Source organism: Pseudochaenichthys georgianus, chromosome 11, assembly GCF_902827115.2.
Source record: "Pseudochaenichthys georgianus chromosome 11, fPseGeo1.2, whole genome shotgun sequence".
Taxonomy (NCBI): domain Eukaryota; kingdom Metazoa; phylum Chordata; class Actinopteri; order Perciformes; family Channichthyidae; genus Pseudochaenichthys; species Pseudochaenichthys georgianus.
This window is the reverse complement of record NC_047513.1, coordinates 31,575,931-31,598,395: the sequence shown is the minus strand read 5'-3', so window position 1 is coordinate 31,598,395 and position 22,465 is coordinate 31,575,931. Positions and strand designations below refer to the sequence as shown.

Genomic DNA, 22,465 nt, shown 5'->3' with positions numbered 1-22,465 from the left:
AGAGTACAAGTCAAGTAATCAAAACAAATAAATGGTGAATCAGACAGAGCTGTCTTTCTGGTTATTTATTTGAAGCTTCAAATACATAAGATACAATAAAAATAGACACAGGTCTCACAGAGCATAGAATAGTCTGCGTGAGTGTGCGCCATACAATATGGTAGCAAAGCTTATATACAAGAAGGAGTGGGAAGGTTAGAAATCTGGCTTCACACGGTCACATATTGTTATTAGACACCTGTCCTTGAGCTGTAGATAGCATAACGGTTCCCAGAGTAGGGAAGTTCTTGTGTGACTTTGTGTGAGTCTCAACCCAGCAGCCAAATCAGCTCTGTGGCCTTGAAGCGCTTGGGAATAAACCCAAAGTAGAGTAGATAGAAGAAAACAGCACATCTCAGGAAATGAGAAGCATTTGGTTTAAGCATATAAGGATATAATACAAATTTCCACTACAAGTGCGCTAGAATTTGAAAATACACAACCGGAAATAATCTGCCACTTCCTTACAGAGCCCCTCCTCCAACACACACGAACGCGCACAAGACCAATGAGGGCACGAGATAAGTTTGTGCCCAGATGGAAGGCTGACAGGCAGGTAGGCCGTCCAGTTACTTTAGCCGGCTCAGATGATTGGTCGTGCTTTTTACAGCGCCACGGTTTCCACAGATGATGTTTTTTTATGGATTTTTTGTCAAAGCACTTCAGATATTCATTGCTATCGGATGTTAAGAGCATTCCATGGAATATAACAAAAAGTGTATCTCGACCCGGTTTCTCAAACGTACCCCACCTTTAAGCTTTTCTAGGGTAGATATATTAGGCAACATACATACAATAAAAAAACATAATTGAACCACAGTAATAAACAAGCCAGCACTACTTCCTTATAGCACCGTTTTTGTACTTTAAAAAATCCATTTCCTGCTTGATGTCTCGGCCTACACCATGATAGGATACATTTACGTAAGAAAACTACTAATGGTTGAAAATGACAGGTGTTGCTGACATTGTTTTCCATGCTAGCAGCTGATGAATTGTATGATGTTTTTGGTAAAATGCTTTATTTGTGCTGCACAACTATCGTGAAGTTCAAACAGACTGAAAGCAACAATGAAACCGAGGAGAATTTCCTGACCAATATTTGAACATACATTTTTCATTTGTAACTTTTTGTAAACTTTGTCAGCTGTTTGAGTAAATGTGAGGAATGTAAGACAGACAGACCTAACGCTTTACTAAGAGTATTAAAGGGGAAAAAAAGTAGGTTTTTCTTCCATAATTGTGTCTCTGTTTTAGCTAAACTTCATGTGTTGGAAATAACTTTTACGTGTATGGATATTGATTTTGTTCAGTATGGAATTAAAGACTTCTAAGACTTAAAATAAGTTCCTTATTGCTCTCTTTTTTATTGTTTAAGGTACTTCTACTTTTATCAGAGTATTTTTAAACATGAGTATCTTCTACTTGAGTAAAGGAGGTGTTTAATTATCTGTCCCCAGGTGCACAACACACAGTCTGACCTACAGTAGCATTGATAACAGGAACTATCTGACAGGAACAGTGATCACATTGACAAGCCCAAAAACAAAACACAGCCTCTTTGAATTGTCATTTGCATATTCCTAAACAACTCATACACAAAGTTTAACTTCAAAAAGGATAGAAGAAGATACTGAATTGTGCTAGAACGTGAAAACAAAGACACATTTGATTAACTTATTTAACCTCTTAAGCCCTGAGCCTGTTTTTCAGGTTTCAGGCTCGAAAATGCCACTAACACAACAAAGACTATATCTTCACAAAAGGGGTACATTAATAATCTTTTCTCTCAAAGCAATAATAAACCTGTGAGTTGGATGTAGAAGTGTCAGAATCAATATAGATGTTTTTATTTTAAAGTAAATTCAGATGGAACACAGTAAAACATGTAAATTCTAATGTTCGCCTAAAAAAAAAACATTACTTATAGTGAAAACCACCCTTGAATGATGGGCTAGTAGACTAAAAGCTTTAGGAATCCAAACTATAACATATAATAAGTACCCTGTATCAAGATTGATGCAAAAAAAAGTGAAATTTGACCTTTTTAGAGAGGTTTAGAAAAATAAAGTCCAAGCGGACTCACCTCTGGGTAATTTGGGAACCATCAGTTCCATTTGAACTTTTTCACTGTAAAAATAATTGTATTACTGTGAATTATCACTATAGGTATTCATTCCATCCAAATACAACTGTTGTGAAAAAAGAAAAAAGAAATAAAAATAAAACAGAGGCCTACTCTGTTATCCTCTGAGCCTCTGAATTAGCCCCGAGCGAAAAATGCTAACCTATTACTGCACCGAAAATCACTCCTAGCTCCCTTATTACTTATCCTAGCTGCACATCCAACACATTGTTTATGATCGTAAAGACACAGAATCTAACGGTGCCCACCTCAACACTGAAAGATACAAACTCGCAACGTTATCAACAAAAACGTACATCAAAACAAGTGGCGCTAGCGCTAATGCGCTAGGCTAACGTGGATCACCTTCCTCTTTGTCTGGTCTAAACTGGTCTTCAATGGCATTACAACGATAAAAACGATGATGTAGTTAATCCATAGGTTAATATCCAATGGGGCTGTGTCCCCTTTGAAATGTTCTGATAATCTATAAGCAATAAAACTGCAATTCCGTTATCTGCTGTCCGCTCTGTGCTCCATGCGCTCTGGGTCCTGCAATTCCTGCTTCCTTACGTAGTAAACAATATGTAAAGTCTGCTGCGTAATGTACTTAAGCTAGCTGGCATTCTTTATACTTTACGCAGGACCATATCTCTGGAACCCATTGGTCGATTTGGGTGATTTACACCTTTTTCTTAACCATTACATCCAATAGAATCGATGCGCAGTTCCCAAATCCACGTAAACATTACCATTGCGGACGTAATAGAGAAGCAAACGAAACATATCTGAAAGTACAAGCCTGGACGGCAAAACTTTATACCCAGTATATTGCCATAAATATGATGATGGATTATCAGTAAAAATGTCTATGTGACACAAATACATTGGATTAACCTTGAGCGGTGTTTTTATTCCGTTGAACACCACTTTTGATCACAAATCAAAAAAGGTAAGACGTAATTATTGTAATATTTTTGAAACCGGATGTTGTTTAATTTCTCTTTTCTGGCTGATAGCTCCAGGAATTCGAGGTCGTACAGTGATGACATTACATGTGTGGAATCTGTGGAGTCTCAGCTTTAAATCGTATATCTTGTTTGTGCAGTTAAGATAGTAATAAGGGCATTTCTACCGTGAGTTCTGTGTAAAAAAGCGTTAGCATTAGTTAGTATTTTTTCGCTCATTGCTAATTCAAAGGCTTGGTATTACTCTTGTGTTTTTTTTAGCTAACAATTGTTCTTATTGTCAGTTAGCGGAGTTTCTTACCTTTAAAAGGGTATGGAACATTAATAGTTTCATAAATGTTAAGAAGCCCTGAGACATAGTCTCGTAAAAAAACGGTGGGAGGGGTCCACTGGGGGGACCTTCGGGCTTAAGAGGTTAAAGGATAGCAGCCACAGTTTCTAAAATGTAATTTCCTTCTGCAACTAAACCATCACTTTCAATTGATGTTATTTTAAATTACTACTCTACTGATACAACTTATTTACATATGTTCACTATTGTAAACTATTAAGACTGGATCTATAAAAAAAAAAAGTCACATTGTAATTGGGCGGTGGTGGCGAAGTCGATAGGGACTTGGCTTGGCAACTGGTTCAAGTCCCGGCAAGACCAAGTGCTACCGAGGTGTCCCGTTCCTATACACTGCTCCCCGGGCGCCGTTCAAAAATGAGGATGGGTCAAATGCAGAGAAACAATTTCCGCACGGGGATTAATAAAGTATATCAAAATCCCAAAAAATAAAAAAATAAACCCCTCACCTCACATATTTACAATTTTTCGGTTCATGTTTATGAAATTAACAAATGGATGAATACAAATTTAAAAAACCTTTAAAATCCAGTATGAAAACTGATCTTCTTCTTTGTGTTTAGTTTCTGCAGAACTCCATATTCATGAGCTCCAGGATGAGGTCCAGTTCTCAGATTATGGTTTTTGAGAATCTCATAGTAATGGTTCCAGTTTCCTTCGCTGTCCGCTCCGAACCCAAAAACACTGATCTGGGAAAACAACAATTGTTCCGTGAATATCAGCTGACTTGAGCATTGCTGTCAACAAATGTTTTTTTGTATGTATTATTTTGAATAAATGCTTCATAAAGTTGAATTAACCTTTCTCCATTTTCTATGTTACATTAACTTGGGTTGTAGTAATCAATTTGCCTTTTGGACATTGTATTGTCCATAACCATTAATGATGTCTTCAGCATTTTTGGAAAAATACAGATTGTCTTTCTTGTCAAGAGTAAGGTAGAAGTGTTGGTTAGAAAACCTCCATATTTGGTGCTGCTCTAGAGTCTAGACCTTTTTCAACTCAGGGTCCACTTAAGAATCAACATTTTTTTTCACGGCCCACATTCAACTATAAACAATACGGAGGCTAAATAAAGTTGTCAGATAACTTTTTATTTTAATTAGAAAAGGAGCTCGCCATCAGTAACAAACAGACATTGTTATTACACGGTTTGGTTGAATATTCAATTCTGATTCTGATTGGTCAATTCAGAACATGTGACACGTTGTTAATACAGTAGAACAGACCGCTGTCAAGGACTGTAATGACCGTTGCTAATGAGGAACAAATTCGTAGTGGCCAAACGGCGGTACTACAATTTCCGTATCCATGACGTCACTGGGCCCAGAAATACCTTTTCCCATTGACTAACATGGGGAAAGAGACATCTGTAAATCAGCGGATAATTTAAAAAGAACTAAATAAACTACCCAGTATGAACTATTTTATAGCCCTTATTAGAATCATTCGGTCCTTACAGTTGTAAAATGCACTAAAAGCCGAATCTAGATTTATTTTCTCTCTCCATTCATTCTACTGAGCCGAGAGTGGGAGCTCGGGGGGCGGGGCTTAAGGGGCGCACATACGGGTTCTTCTGCTCTGACAGCCAGGCATGATGGGTAATCTGTGACGTTTCGCTCTCAAAAGATGAGCCATTTTGTCTTCATGCGCCAATGAGCAGCTCTCATAGGAAAGAACGAGACGCCGCCTCCCACGCTGTATCCAGTTCTTATTATACATCCATGATTTCAAGTCATCATGCTAATTTAAGCTAACAGGCTAATGCTACGTGCTCCCAAAAATGTTGAAATACAGCTATTCAATCTTCTTCTCTTTATTTTGAGGTACTCAAAAATTTAAAAATTACTTTTAAATGTTGACAATGATCAATTTGAACGTACCTGATCACACATGAACAGGCTGAGAATTACAGCCATGAAGCCAGTGGATGGATATCTGCCTTTACTTTCCAGCCAGTTTTCATGGACATGCTTCATGAACGCTGGATTGAGGATCATCACCTGTAATCAATCCGATCTAGACCTTATTAAACTGATACAAACCATTCCTATCACCAGTCAATGCACATTATAATGAGTTTACCAAGTTATTACCTTTTAGCCAATTCCTTTTCATTTGTATACAATGTCCAATCCAATCCACTTTATTTATATAGCACATAGAAACAGAGGGTTTACCGAAGTGCTTCACAGCAAACATAACATTATAATAAAATATAATATTACAATAATGGATAAAAGGCACACATAAGAATAGATAAAAGGCACACATAAGAATAGATACAAGGTACACATAAGAATAGATAAAAGGCACACATAAGAATAGATACAAGGTACACATAAGAATAGATAAAAGGCACACATAAGAATAGATAAAAGGTACATAAAGGCTATGGACAGACAATAAAAGCATACAAATCGATAAAACATAACTCAGACTGACTCGAAAGCGAGGGAAAATAGGTGGCCCCGCAAGAGCTTGCAAAGAATATACTACGTTTATTATACGGTTACATGCCACTTTACAGAAGCAGGTTGCCCATAAACTACATGTCCCACAATGCATCTCGTTGTGTGACATGCGCACTGAAGAGACTTGCAATTATTTGCCCTAGACTTCTGCTTTCAGACGTAGTTAATTACTAAGTTATTATCCTATCCGATAATAATCCAATTCAGAGGCAATAATGTAATATAATACATTATGTTATGGCCATATATATATATTATATATTTATATACAACCGGCCCTTTGAGTGCAACCTTTATGCGAATGCGGCCCGCGATGAAATTGAGTTTGACACCCCTGTTTTAGGGACTACCAGCCGCAGCTGATCAGCCCTTGAGGGGGTGTACACCTTTAGGAGGTCGGAGATGTGGCCAGCCCATTAAGCGATTCAAAAACAAACAATAACATCTTAAAATGAACTCTAAAATGGACAGGAAGCCAGTGGAGGGAAGCCAGAATAGGTGTGGTGTGTTCATGCTTGCCGCAGCGTGTTGTACCAGCTGCAGACGTGCCAGCGAGGTCTTGTTTAGGCCGGCATAAAGGCATTACAAAAATCTAGACGAGTAGAAACAAAGGCATGAATAACACGCTCAAAGTCTAAAAAGGATAAAACCGGTTTAATTTTTAACAGGAGCAAAAGGTGCAACCACTCAACCACAGAGTTTCTGTTTAAAAGCACTGTCGATTTTGACGCCCAGATTTGTGACCATGGGTTTTGCATATGGTTGCAGGGAACCCAGGTCAATGGGTTTGGTCCAAATCGGTCCAAATACAATGACCTCCGTTTTTTGCTCTCATTTATATTTAAAAAGTTTAGCGCCATCCAGGTCTTTATGTCATTAAGACAGGCAACCAGGGGCATCAGAGAGCTGGTGTTTTTTTTAGGGGTAGGTTTACTTGGGAGTCGTCCGCATAAAACAATATAAGTTATTAAAACATGTATTACTTGTTTCATGCAAAAACCATTTGAATACTCACCAAATCCTTGTTGGCTATTCTCTTTGTGTTTCCAGCAGCTCCTTCACTGTTGGAGGAAACATTGATCAGTGGAAAACTTACAAAAGTGCTATTTAGTAAGAGTTATATAACACTATCTGTCAGATTTAAAATCCATAGATAGTAAATTGGTAAGGGCCTTTGCATAGCCTATATTTAATTATTATTACCACAAATCAGGTAATTCAAGAGCATACAGACTGCCAACGCTTATTTTTTAATTTGTAATGCTATTTTATTTCTATTTCTGAAATATTTTGGATTGTTCATTTATTTTGTCTTAGTTTCTCTGTCCCTTATGTACATTGCCTTGTGTTTTGTATGCTGCCGCAACGCTAAGATTTCCCTATTTGGGATCAATAAAGTTCCTCTCTATCTATTTATCCATCTATCCGTCTATCTGTCTATGTGTCTGTCAGTCAGTCAGTCAGTCAGTCAGTCAGTCAGTCAGTTTGTCTGTCTGTCTGTCTGTCTGCCTGTCTGTCTGTCTATCTATCCGTCTGTCTGTCTATCCGTCTGTCTGTCTGTCCGTCTGTCCGTCTATCCGTCTATCCGCCTATCTGCCTGTCTATCTGTCCGTCTGTCTGCCTATCCGTCTGTCTGTCTATCCGTCTGTCTGTCTGTCTGTCTGTCTGTCTGTCTGTCTGTCTGTCTGTCTATGTGTCTGTCTGTCTGTCTGTCTGTCTGTCTGTCTGTCTGTCTGTCTGTCTGTCTGTCAGTCTGTCAGTCTGTCTGTCTATTCGTCTGTCTGTCTGTCTGTCTATTCGTCTGTCTGTCTGTCTGTCAGTCTGTCTGTCTGTCTGTCTGTCTGTCTGTCTATCCGTCTATCCGTCTATCCGTCTGTCCGTCTGTCTTGGCTATATCTGGATTGCAATTTAAAATGTATATTGATTTCAATGATTGCTCAAAAGAGAGACATTTTCTCGCTGCAAAGACCACATAAAGTACACTTTTCCTGCACAATCCACTACAAACCTTCCTTATACTTCATGCAAACTCATCCATTCAATGCATTTATCTTTGCGTTCCTAGCTTTTATTGAACTACACATCAGGTATTGTTTTAAAATGACCACCCACCTTGGTTCGAACTTGTTTATGAGCCACAGTAAATCTTGATTTTTGAATGGAAACAGCACAAGACTAGTGTTGTCTGGCACATTAATGGCACTCTCTGGATAGAGTATATGATGAGTTGATCTGGTCCCAACATCTTCTTCAAATCCTTTGGTACGGCCGTGGTTCATTCTTAAAAACACATAGTTTCAGGACAATTATATGAGGATTTCATGGAGTGTACAATTTGTTTTAAAGCACATTTGCACAGGAATAGAATAACCAACCTGTAGTACATTTGAACAAACAATCCTTAATAAGGTAAGTAAAAATGTAACTGCAAATGTTTTGTAAACACTGAGGTAACGTAGTAATGTAATTCCCGTAAGAATCGGCATTGCAGTAATTTAGATATTTGTTTTATTGGATTCTTTCTGCCTCTTTGTGGTTTGGAGAATTATGAAAGCTCTGTTAGTAATTATAAGAAATCCCAGCTGTCTGATGGTAAGATTTGACAGCAGTTTGGGTGCAAATTCAAGAAGTTACAGAATAATCCGAGCATAGGTCTTTGTGAATATTGTAAAAATCTAACAATCATTCCATCTGAGGGATAATACTAGAACATTCATAACATTCACCTGTTTGCAACTTACAAATTATGTATCCAATATATCATATTCCACGTGTATATAGACTCTTCTTGCACTATTTTAATTCTATTGTATTTGTATTTACTTGTACTATTTGATCTGTTTTATTGTGTCACACTGTTGGAGGAGCCTAAGATTTGCATTGACATATCTACACTGTAGCTATGTACAAATGACAATAAAAGCGTTAATACATGCTTTCTGTTCCTTTGCCAATTTCTAAACCACACGGTAAAAAAAGTCATTTGTTCAATCTGGATTTTATTAGAAATAGCAGTAGTGATTTACCGTATTACTAAATCATGAGCATCTATGAGAGGTCCATAGTGTGATCGCCTCAAATTTCCCGAATTCCCCACCACAGCACAGCTGACGCAGCGGTCAGGGTTCGATTCGACAACATCTGGAATTGATGGGAAAATCTTAAACAGTTTTTCCAACGTTGCGTTGAACTCAGTGAAGTTGCGGCGCTCGTACTGTAATTTCTGAAAATAACAGAAAAATAAGGTTATTCCAGCATTCGTGTACAATTCAATCAAGTACCAGTTCCACTTAAAGGTCCCCTATTATACTGTTTTTCATCAATATAGAAGTCTGAGATATATACAGAGCCTGTCTCTGATTGGCTGAAACACCAAACAGATCATTGCAGCATTACCCACAATCCCCTCTGTTTCAGCCCTGTTTCCAAAGTGCTGATTCTCTGTCTGTGACTTCAGATGAAAATAAGGAGCCCCTCCCCACGCCAATCTGAGAGAGATTTGTTTACAAAGAACTCAATGGTGCTCTAGAAGATTGAGGTGATAAGGGGGGGGGGGGGGTTACCTTAGTTGCATCATAAAGTGGCCAAAATCTGATCGGCTCATTTTCAGACAGGTTTTTATAGAAATGGATCAGGACAAAAAGAGAGAGAATCTTTGTTCCTGAAACTTTCAGAGTCTCTTTCCACAGAGGGGACACATGTTGACTAATGCGTTAATAACGCGTTAACGCAAAACAAATTTAAGGCCACTAATTATTTTAACGCGATTAACGCATGTGTATTTTTTTTTGCGCAAAAGCCCCGTAGTTTCCGAGCGCATCGAGTTTAAAATACCATCTACAAGCGGATGATGACAGCCCCGCTCCTGCCGCCCACTTGTGGCAAACCACACTTCCACGCTCACCGGCATGCACCGACTGGCCATCGGGAGGACCGGGAGGGTGTGTGGATGTGTGGCCCGAGCGAGCGAGAGAGAGACCGTACGTGCATTGTTGTTGTTAGCATCTGGTGCTAGCTAGCGGCGCTAACGGATATAAGGAGCTGTTTAAATGAAAACAGAGGAGCGACATTTCGCCACAACTGCGCCGAGCACTTGACTTGATGCAGGAAGCCAGACAGCGGGACACACACACACACACACACACACACACCATTTGTATTGTATTATTGTATGAGAGGTTCCAGGTTGAATTGAGGCGAATATTTGTAATGTTCAGAGGTTATTGTGTTTAATATTCATGAGAATATTTGTCATCGTTCAAATGATAATAAACATTTGCATAAAGCATATTTGTCCACTCATATGTTGATAAGAGTATTAAAAACTTGAAAAATATTCCTCTAAGGTAAATTTAGAACAGATCAAAAAGGTGCGATTAATTTGCGATTGATCGCGATTAACTATTTTAATCGACTGACAGCCCTAGTTAAAATATTTAACGCATTTAACGCATGTGCAGAATGGCCCGCCCCATACATCCCACCAGTGGCGGCGCCAGGGTATGGCTGGGGTAGGCGACACCCATACCAAGAAATGGCTTAGCCCCACCATGAAAAATGATGTTAAAGTAAGCAAAATAAAGTCTGCCAACTCGCGTGGAGTAAATTGCACAGACAGCAGTTAGTAAGATTGATTTCAGCAGCCACGGTTTTGAAAACTTTTGTCACGTAGTGATCGTCTTCTCAATAGAACATCTTTGATAATGTCTTCTGGCCAATCAGAATCAAGATAACGGCGTGGTGTTGTTGCAGGAAGTCCCGACGGAGAATACTTGTGCTGTAGTACAGGGCAGAGCCATATAATAGTAATAATATGGCTCTGGTACAGGGGTGCACATAACTGGTACGCAGGTTATGTGCGTAATCTGAAATGCGTACCGTCACTTGTGTTACAAAGCGCATTTGCGTACCGAGGTACTTGTGAAGCTTTTCCAGAAGGCGGTTAGATCACCGGACGACAGAGTCGGTCTCCGTGTGCACAGACAGGGCTGCTGTTAACGTCGGTCTGTATCACGGAACTGTGCCAAAACTACGCCGACCGGCTGCGGAGGGAGACTCTCCCCTTCACTGGAGAACTGCGCTAAAACAGCTAATCACAACGTTCACGCTCTGTGGTCACGAAGTACTCCACTAGCCCCCCCCTGTCGATTTTCCTGAAGTACTCCCCCGTTGATAGAAATCAACACGTAATGAATTAAGACCCCACGGTTTGATGATTGATAGGTGTGTGGGTTGTCTTTCATTTTGACACGCAGAGATACATAGATACTGTATGTTAAATGGATATATCCGCCTTCTTTCATTTATTTTCCATTCCCAACAATATACATAAATAAATGGCATATTTTGGACATAGTTCGAATGGTGATTAATCATGATTAATTAATTTTTAAACTGTGATTAATCTGATTAACATTTGTAATCGTTTTACAGCCCTAATTTTGACACATTTAGATAGATAGATAGATAGATAGATAGATAGATGGATAGATATATTACCTTCCACCAATTGTATTCTTCCAGCGATGTCTGATGAGTTTTTGACAGAAAGGGTCTTGGAACTAACTGGAGAATCTCTCTAAACCACGGATCTCCGTCTCCTAAACATTTGTGACAGTCACAACTTCTGGAGCTCCCATGGTCCGGGGAACACACCAATGAATTCCACATGGATCCATACAGCAAGTAAATGGCAGCGATGCTCAGAAGGGACAGGAGAGTTGTGTTTGTATTTAATCTGTAAAGCATCTTGGCAGCTCTTATTTTATCAGTCACAGTCAATCTGTGGATCGAGTTCCTGATGAAAGAAAAGGGTGGATCAGTCATCTATTATCTGTGAGGCAGCCACACGTGACATTCACACGCCTATTATCTGCAGTAGAGGGTTAGAGTAACATAAGATAACATAAGATGGCTCCAAACACAATTTAATGCAATAAGCGACTTATATTAACAGCTGTGACTATTTCACTTTTCTGTGAACCACAATAAGATGTACCAATGTTTGTGTTTCAATGAGGAAGTCAACTTGTAAGAGAAACTTCTGTGTAGCAATGCAGTGGGACACGGGGAGAGCTGGAGCTTTGATGTCAAACACTGATGGGTTTATTTGGAGCTTCGGTCGGAGAATTCACAAAACAAGTCAAAGAGCCAGAGGTTCTGACTTCACGGTAGAGTTACCACGTCAACTCTGAAGAACTCTACCCCAGACCCGTGTGTTCAGCTAGTTCAGAGAGAATCATCAACATGCTGCATAACAGATAGAATCATAACACCTCTATCAGCTGACACCAGCAGGCAGGAGCAGGGAGACACAACACGGAGAGCCCAGCAGCCAAGGTTACGGGTGCCTGTGCTCAGTCAGGACAGAACTGATAAACTGGGTCAAAGTTATGAGCCTTGGAAAATATTTCCCCAACACAACTGATAACTATTAAACAAAGAGATGCAATGCAATATGAAATTATATAAAGTCCATGCTGTTGAGCTTTGATCATCCATCCATCTTCTCCCGCTTATCCGTGGTCGGGTCGCGGGGGTAGCAGTTCCAGCAGAGAGCCCCAAACTTTCTTTTCCCTGGCGACATCAACCAGCTCTGACTGGGGGATCCCAAGGCGCTCCCAGGCCAGCGAAGAGATATAATCCCTCCACCTGGTCCTAGGTCTACCCCTTGGTCTCTTCCCAGCTGGACATGCCTGGAACACCTCCCTAGGGAGGCGCCCAGGTGGCATCCTAACTAGGTGCCCGAACCACCTCAACTGGCTTCTTTCGACGCGAAGGAGGAGCGGCTCAACTCCGAGTTCCTCCCTGATGACCGAACTTCTCACCTTATCTCTAAGGGAGACACCAGCCACCCGGCGGAGGAAACCCATCTCGGCCGCTTGTATCCGCGATCTCGTTCTTTCGGTCATGACCCATCCTTCATGACCATAGGTGAGGGTAGGAACGAAAATGGCCCGGTAGACAGAGAGCTTTGCCTTCCGGCTCAGCTCCCTTTTCGTCACAACGGTGCGGTAAAGCGACTGCAATACCGCTCCCGCTGCTCCGATTCTCCGGCCCATCTCACGCTCCATTGATCCCTCACTCGAGAACAAGACCCCGAGATACTTGAACTCCTTCACTTGGGGTAAGGACTCATTCCCTACTTGGAGTGGACAGTCCATCGGTTTCCTGCTGAGAACCATGGCCTCAGATTTGGAGGTGCTGATCCTCATCCCAGCCGCTTCACACTCGGTTGCGAACCGATCCAGTGAGTGCTGAAGGTCGCAGACCGATGAAGCCATCAGAACCACATCATCTGCAAAAAGCAGTGGTGCAATCCTTAGTCCACCGAACTGCAGACCCCCCCCCCCCCCCACGACTACGCCTCGAAATCCGATCCATGTATATTACAAACAGGATTGGTGACAAAGCGCAGCCCTGGCGGAGGCCAACCCTCACCGGAAATGGGTCCGACTTACTGCCGAGGACCCGGACACAGCTCTCGCTTTGGGAGTACAGAGATTGGATGGCCCTGAGTAGAGACCCCCTCACCCCATACTCCCGCAGCACCTCCCACAGCTTTGATCATAAAGTGTTTTATCTTACAGCAGTTTATTCTATCATAAAGTATATGTGCAAAACTTTAACATCACGCTCTACAATCACACGACTGTAACTGATGAGTAGGACCTTAACCCCATGTATGCATTTACAGTAATAAATAAATTACAAAAAAAACAGGAGGTTATTTTAGTAAAGTTTGCAGGACATCTCTAAGTGGACCAATCACAACAGAGCCAGTTAACCAATCAGAGCAGACTGGGCTCTGGTTTCAGACAGAGGGTGAAAAGAGGTGCTGCAGCACAGGCAGTATGAGAACAATAAAGAGCTTTTTGAACATTAAAGCATGGAGACATGTCCCAGGAGAGGCAAACAGTTCAAATTTGTAGCATAAAATGTCGTTTTTAGGGGTGGAAAGTCCATCATTTCAGAGGCAAATTACATCATACTGACAGGTGCATAAAGGGGAAGTTAAGAGCACGGAAGAAATAAGATTGTTTTTTTAAAACATATGTACAGTAGGAGTAGTGCTTGTAGATCAAATCAAACCAGTTCCATGGCATTGCTTAACCCTTGTGTGGTGTTCGGGTCTGTGGGACCCGTCATTATTTAGCCAAAGAAAAATGATATGATCAATTATTTTTTCAAACCCACACTCAATGGCCTTGGCTCATTTTCTGTGAAGAACATATATCAGAACACATTTTCAATTACCACTCACTGTACACCCCCCCTAAATATTGATATGACATACACTATAGGGTGTCCGGGTCCATATACAAATATATATGGACACGGTACTAATAAAAGTGTGGGAGTTGTAGATCCTGTGCACCTGTCTGGGCCTTTTCTGTGTGTGCGTGTGTGTGTGTGTGTGTGTGTGTGTGTGTGTGTGTGTGTGTGTGTGTGTGTGTGTGTGTGTGTGTGTGTGCAGGGCCGCCCCTGGCCAACTTGGGGCCACAAGCGACATTGTGAGATGAGCCCCCCCCCCCACAAACAACAGTGAAAAAAATGTTTTTGGAAACAAAGTACGTTGCAAATATAATTCCTGTTTATTATTATTATTATCAACGGTTACTTTTGTATACAGTGAGGTAAATGGTAAATGTGCATGTATGTCGTGCAGTATGCGTTTACAGGTGAATGCGTCTGCATTTCTTGCCAAATACTAGCCTCAAAAAGATTAAAATATAATTAATGCAAATAAACTACTTCTACTAATAATACTATATTGTTTTATTATAATATAGTTGTAATATAGTCAAGACAAAACATGCTTATGACATGCTCAAAAACTGATATTTCTTAAATCTGTATTCTAGTTCCCTCTGTCAGCAATGTATCAACAACTACACACACATTTCTGTCAGTATTTCTCTGTGTTGTGGTTGACATGACGATGACTGTTAGGAGTTAAGCAACCCACTGCACCACACGCCTCCCTGTCTTGTTGGGTCATTTCCTGCAAGGCTCACAAAGAGGCCTAAATTGTCAATGGGTGTATTCGTTCAGGGTGGGCTGACTTCGGGTGGAGGGAAGTTGACTGATCCTGGGGGAGGTCATGGGACAAGGACGGTTAAAACCTATCCAAGCATAGCTTTCAGAGAGGAAAGCAGGTGACATTTGTCACAACGAAAGCAGCCAAGACACATATTAAGCCCAGAACATTAATGTTATTAGGGCTGTACATATAATAAGCCTTTCTCTAAAATGGACAACATTGTAACTAAGGAGATTTAAACCATACAGCGATTCTGCACTCTTCATTTTCTTTCCTGTTATATTCAATTAGTGATACAAATATTTTTTACCACAAGTTCTTAATATAACTGACACTGTTGGACTCGGTACTACACTGAACAAAAATATAAATGCAACACTTTTGTTTTTTCTCCCATTTTTCATGAGATGAACTCAAAGATCTAAAACATTTTCTATTTACACAAAATAACCATTTCTCTCTTGTTCACAAATCTGAAAAAGTCTGTGATAGTGAGCACTTCTCCTTTGCCGAGATAATCCATCCCACCTCACAGGTGTGGCATATCAAGATGCTGATTAGACAGCATGATTATTGCACAGGTGTGCCTTAGGCTGGCCACCATAAAAGGCCACTCTGAAACGTGCAGTTTTGCTTTATTGGGGGGGTCTGGGGGGGTCCGAAAACCAGTCAGTATCTGGTGTGAGGGGTAGGGTTAGGGTTAGGGTAATGTTGTGAATCGAGTGGCCTGTGTTCGTCGTCCATAACATACGCCTGCCCATACCATAACCCCACTACCACCATGGGCCACTCAAAAATGCACGTTTCAGAGTGGCCTTTTATTGTGGCCAGCCTAAGGCACACCTGTGCAATAATCATGCTGTCTAATCAGCATCTTGATATGCCACACCTGTGAGGTGGGATGGGTTATCTCGGCAAAGGAGAAGTGCTCACTATCACAGACTTTTTCAGATTTGTGAACAATATTTGAGAGAAATGGTTATTTTGTGTTTATAGAAAATGTTTTAGATCTTTGAGTTCATCTCATAAAAAATGGGAGCAAAAACAAAAGTGTTGCGTTTATATTTTTGTTGAGTGTAGTTGACTGCAACCAGAAATAAAATGAAGTACTGTAGAGGAAGAGGAAGAGGTTTCAGAATGTGAGGATCACATTTCTTAGAATTCTGAGTCTGACAGTGACTTTGAAATAGAGGATGAGATTGAGCATCAGCCAGTTATAAAAAAGAAGAGCCACAGGACCAGCCGGTCAGCGGGCAAAACAACAAGTAGCACTTTAATTCATTAATGTGATCTAACAAATGTAAAAGGGCAAGTATTAACCATGTTGTTTATATTGCTTGTAATTGAGATGATGTAAACATCTGTTGAGTATTTTAACATAAAATAGTTTGATTGTGTGAATTGAAACCCAAAAAGGCAGCAGGTCCACCAGACCCACGAACACTGGCTGAATAACACACATATGAACACCACACAAGGGTTAAAGAAATGCTGCGGGTTGTCATCACAATCAGAGGTTCAAAGAAAACATCCCTGTCAGAAAAGGCTGCCTTCATCTCAGGGAATCATTTCACATTGTGTAACCAGCAGCAAAACCAATGTGCAGTTTCTGAATGTTAAACGTGTTGTTTATGTGTTGCTTGAATTAGCTTTATTTGAAAAAGAAAAATGTATTTAATCCAAAAGTAGAAAACTAGTTTTTATTTTGACACATTTTAGGTTATTAGTTCGACTTTATATTGCGTAATCTTTTAAACCAAATTACACATTTCAACATCATTACTAAACTGTAGCAACTAACAGGCAACTATGAGATTATAATAATTGTACTTTTGCCAAAAAAGTAAGTATTTTGTTTTAAAGGCAGACATTAGCAGAAAGAACTTAATCACACCCTTTTACATTTAAGCCTTCAAACCTTCTGTCACTCGGATTAAAATGACTTTCGAATAATACAGTATTTCAAAAATCCCATCAGTGGAAACGTGTGATATATATCCAGTATGAATTTATTGTCTTACCTGACTAGGCACACTGCGAATGGGACAAGACGTTCAGCAGCAGCAGCAGCAGCAGCAGCAGCAGATGAACCTGTTGGATGTGCATCATACACTACGTGATTCCAGGCAGAATAAACTCTCAGTCGGGACTCAACATATGAAAACATATCCCTTCCGGCTACCAGTTTGTCAGGTTTAGGAACAATACAAAACAAAACATGGGTTGGGAGGGTTTTAGAATGCCCGAGCGGCCATGGAGGCTTAATAGGAGAAGTAGGCAGGTTGGTGTTTTTCCACAGAAAACTGGTTTATTTGTCCATCCACTGTGACCACATGGCTGCCCTCCATCACCCACACAGGGCCGCCTTAATGCACGGGCTGACCTGGGCTGAAGCCCATGGGCCTACGGAGATCAGGGGCCTATCATGAGCCAATAAAAAAGTTTAAAAAAACAATGTAATAAAAAAACTTTTTTATTTCGGAATATGAAACTTTTATTTCCAAAATCACATCAAAATCACTTCAAAATCACTTCAAAATCACATGATAAATACATTTTTGAAGCTTGTAAAGGGAAGATGACAGCTCTCACTCGCCACTCACTCCCCCTCCCTCCGGCTGACATTATGAATGTAAGGTATAGAAATCATAGATAACACGGCAGGGTCCGTTACAGTTTGTTTTCATCTGGTTTCAAATAAACAAAGTCTTGGCTTTCAGAATATTAAAATAGTTTCGGCAAATTCAGATGATAAATACAACGTTGAAGCTTCGGCATAATTACAAGCGGAGAACGGAGTAACTTTACGCCACAGCAGGCATAACAACAGCCTGTGTTTCTCGTGAGTGTTTTCCCCGGGAAACAAACACAATACACACAAACGCAAAAATACACAAACACACACACTCGCGAGCTTCCCCCAGACCAGTAATCCAAACGAAAATATCTTCCCTCCGTAGTATTTTGATCATTTGCTCCGCTAATCAATCAGATCGATGGATTCCAGAGATGACTCCGTAACAGTCAGTGGGCACCACTTCACAGCCAATCAGAAAGAGAATATGTTTCACATGTGACTTATTCAAATTGCGAGTGATTGAGTGACAGATGAAGGTTGTTTAGGAGAAAAAGTTTGAGAAGAAAAAGTTTGAGAGTGGCGCTCGGGAAAGGAAATTGTTGAGGGAAAAGGAGTTTCGAGACAAGCAGCTATTACAAAACATGCCGAAGCTTCCAGGTTATTTTAAACCTGTAGGCCGGGATGAGGAGGAAGGACAGATGAGTTCTGTACCGAGCGGCAGCGGGGGGCCTCGGAGCCAAGTAGGCCGTCTGGTTCTGATAGCGATGGAGTAGCGGCAGAGGAAAAACAGACAGGAGGGACATTATCCGTTGGAGGAGATGGGAGGATGACGAGGAATTGCTACGTGGAGGGGAGCCAACGGCAACCGGACAAATACATGAGGGAGGCCCGATACGTCACTCATCTGGAGGAGAGGACCAGGCGCGCGTAGAGCAGAGTGGAGAAGTGCGATCACAGAGCCTGCCGAGGCTATAAATAACTTTCATTTGTTGTTTAAATAGGGGGCCTACAAAACCTATCAGCCCCAGGGCCTGATGGCAGGTTAAGGCGGGCCTGCCCACATAGTATACAACCCCGTTCTTATCAACACTGACTGCCTTTTATAGGAGGCCTCAGATCTTCATTGGCTGGCACATACCATTATCATTATCTAAGCAAACGATTTACCACAACTATATACAAACATTTACTAAATATTTCCCCACCAATTTACCAATAATATACACATTAATAAAGCTATGACAATGTACATTAAATAAATATATCTATGTACAAAGATGTCGAACTCCCCCCCGGAGACTCCCGGAACTAGAGGTGTGCGGGCCCGGGGGAACTCTTTTGCCCGAACACCCTGGGAGAGAGAACAGACGTTTATCATCACACAACCAATCACTAATTCTCACGTTTACTTCAAGAACAATCCTCGCTACCCGTACTGTTAGCAATGTATGAATATGCGCATTTTAAACCGTATCCATTTCTTTACTCAGGCGAACGGCGAGCAGGAACGGCCCGGCATCCTCGCTGCACAACACGAGACTCACCCACACAACAATGCAATAGGCTACATACCCTAGGGACCAGAGGGTACACTGGTTGGACATTTACTACCGGCCGCGGTCTGCCTAGTGCCAGGGTAGTTGTGTCCATATAACCGACCGCAATGCATAGCGGGAAGTCGGTTATATAGACATCAACAAAATAAGTGTTTAACGGTGATTTAAACTAGTTTATGCGGGGAAAAGAGTGCTCAAAATCGGATTAAACAGGCCATTTCATCCACACCTCACGACTCCCATTAAAAGTGATTGAAATGTACAGGAATCTGTCCATTTCAATCACATTTGACGACGCATGCAGGGTGACTTTCTTACCCAGGAATTAGTGTCTGAAAGCCGGGTAAGATTACTTTAAACACAGGCTGCACATGGCTGTATTACCCAGCAATTAGTGTGTGAAAGCTGGGTAAGTTTGCTGTGAATTTAAGGGAGATATGGGCATTTCAAACAGGGAGATGTACAGGGCTTTATTACCCCGGATTTAGTGTCTGAAAGCCGGGTAAGATTACTTTAAATGCAGGGTGCACATGGCTGTATTACCCAGCAATCAGTGTGTGAAAGCTGGGTAAGATTGATGTGAATTTAAGGGAGATATGGGCATTTCATACACACCTGAATACTCCCATCAAAAGTGATTGAAATGTACAGGAATCTGTCCATTTCAATCACATTTGACGACGCATGCAGGGTGACTTTCTTACCTAGGAATTAGTGTCTGAAAGCTGGGTAAGATTACTTTAAATACAGTGTGCACATGGCTTTATTACCCATGAATTAGTGTGTGAAATCTGGGTACGTTTGATGTGAATTTAAGGAAGATATGGCCATTTCATCCACACCTCACGACTCCCATTAAAAGTGATTGAAATGTACAGGAATCTGTCCATTTCAATCACATTTGACGACGCATGCAGGGTGACTTTCTTACCCAGGGATTAGTGTCTGAAAGCCGGGTAAGATTACTTTAAACACAGGCTGCACATGGCTGTATTACCCAGCAATTAGTGTGTGAAAGCTGGGTAAGTTTGCTGTGAATTTAAGGGAGATATGGGCATTTCAAACAGGGAGATGTACAGGGCTTTATTACCCCGGATTTAGTGTCTGAAAGCCGGGTAAGATTACTTTAAATGCAGGGTGCACATGGCTGTATTACCCAGCAATCAGTGTGTGAAAGCTGGGTAAGATTGATGTGAATTTAAGGGAGATATGGGCATTTCATACACACCTGAATACTCCCATCAAAAGTGATTGAAATGTACAGGAATCTGTCCATTTCAATCACATTTGACGACGCATGCAGGGTGACTTTCTTACCTAGGAATTAGTGTCTGAAAGCTGGGTAAGATTACTTTAAATACAGTGTGCACATGGCTTTATTACCCATGAATTAGTGTGTGAAAGCTGGGTAAGTTTGATGTGAATTTAAGGAAGATATGGCCATTTCATCCACACCTCACGACTCCCATTAAAAGTGATTGAAATGTACAGGAATCTGTCCATTTCAATCACATTTGACGACGCATGCAGGGTGACTTTCTTACCCAGGAATTAGTGTCTGAAAGCCGGGTAAGATTACTTTAAACACAGGGTGCACATGGCTGTATTACCCAGCAATTAGTGTGTGAAAGCTGGGTAAGTTTGCTGTGAATTTAAGGGAGATATGGGCATTTCAAACAGGGAGATGTACAGGGCTTTATTACCCCGGATTTAGTGTCTGAAAGCCGGGTAAGATTACTTTAAATGCAGGGTGCACATGGCTGTATTACCCAGCAATCAGTGTGTGAAAGCTGGGTAAGGTTGATGTGAATTTAAGGGAGATATGGGCATTTCATACACACCTGAATACTCCCATCAAAAGTGATTGAAATGTACAGGAATCTGTCCATTTCAATCACATTTGACGACGCATGCAGGGTGACTTTCTTACCCAGGAATTAGTGTCTGAAAGCTGGGTAAGATTACTTTAAATACAGTGTGCAAATGGCTTTATTACCCATGAATTAGTGTGTGAAAGCTGGGTAAGTTTGATGTGAATTTAAGGAAGATATGGCCATTTCATCCACACCTCACGACTCCCATTAAAAGTGATTGAAATGTACAGGAATCTGTCCATTTCAATCACATTTGACGACCCGTCAAGGGTGGCTTTCTTACCCATTACGTACACCGACAAAGCCACCTCTTCGGGGCCGCTGCAAGACCCCCAAAACACGGACGCAGCAGCCCCAGCATCTCTCCCTGACATGAGCAAACAGGTTATTTCAGACTTCCATGAAATACCCCGGGGAAAAGCACCTCTCTGTGGCCGCTCCAAGACCCCCAAAACACGGACTAAGGAGCTCCAGGATCTCTCCCTGACATGCGTACTTCCAGAACCTCGCACACCTTGGGTCCCCGGGCCCCCGAACTTAAGCACTCCCCCACGGACTAAACCAAGATGATCACACCCTCAAGAATCTCGTGCCCCTGGGAATCTTAAAGGGGGGTCTACTTTGCGGTGCTTTACCGTCCGCCCATCGGCACCCATAGTCGGCCTTCTTCACAGCAGCACCACCCAACCTCCATGGAGGATTTTTCTCGTGCCCCTGGCAACACTTAAAGGGGGTCTACTTTGCGGTGCTTTACCGTCCGCCCATCGGCACCCATAGTCGGCCTTCTTCACAGCAGCACCACCCAACCTCCATGGAGGATTTTTCTCGTGCCCCTGACAACACTTAAAGGGGGTCTACTTTGCTGTGCTTTACCCTCCGCCCATCGGCACCCATAGTCGGCCTTCTTCACAGCAGCACCACCCAACCTCCATGGAGGATTTTTCTCGTGCCCCTGACAACACTTAAAGGGGGTCTACTTTGCTGTGCTTTACCCTCCGCCCATCGGCACCCATAGTCGGCCTTCTTCACTGCAGCACCACCCAACCTCCATGGAGGATTTTTCTCGTGCCCCTGGCAACACTTAAAGGGGGTCTACTTTGCGGTGCTTTACCGTCCGCCCATCGGCACCCATAGTCGGCCTTCTTCACAGCAGCACCACCCAACCTCCATGGAGGATTTTTCTCGTGCCCCTGGCAACACTTAAAGGGGGTCTACTTTGCGGTGCTTTACCGTCCGCCCATCGGCACCCATAGTCGGCCTTCTTCACAGCACCACCTGCCTTGCTGGAGGTTCACACTTTAACTTTTTTTACCCTCTTCTACCTTACAAATCATCCCACACTTGAGCACTCCTCACTCGGACTAAACACCTCCATGCTACCACCAGAACCAGAATATCGTGCCCCTGGGGATCTTAAAGGAAAAAAACCCATAGTGGGCTTTAAAAACAGAAGACTTAG

General features: G+C 41.7%; 1 protein-coding gene across 1 annotated transcript; it reads right to left on the bottom strand.

The window, feature by feature from the left end:
- Window positions 1-69: 69 nt before the first annotated feature.
- LOC117455517 (CMP-N-acetylneuraminate-beta-galactosamide-alpha-2,3-sialyltransferase 1-like) lies at window positions 70-17,075 on the bottom strand. The gene is made up of 7 exons (XM_034095046.2): window positions 17,020-17,075; window positions 11,455-11,752; window positions 8,982-9,178; window positions 8,068-8,235; window positions 6,971-7,016; window positions 5,365-5,484; window positions 70-4,170 (listed from the first exon to the last, which is right to left on the bottom strand). Exons 2-7 carry the CDS (start codon window positions 11,701-11,703, stop codon window positions 4,003-4,005), a joined length of 948 nt encoding a protein of 315 aa, XP_033950937.1. The 5' UTR covers window positions 11,704-11,752; window positions 17,020-17,075; the 3' UTR covers window positions 70-4,002.
- Between the last annotated feature and the right edge of the window lie 5,390 nt (window positions 17,076-22,465).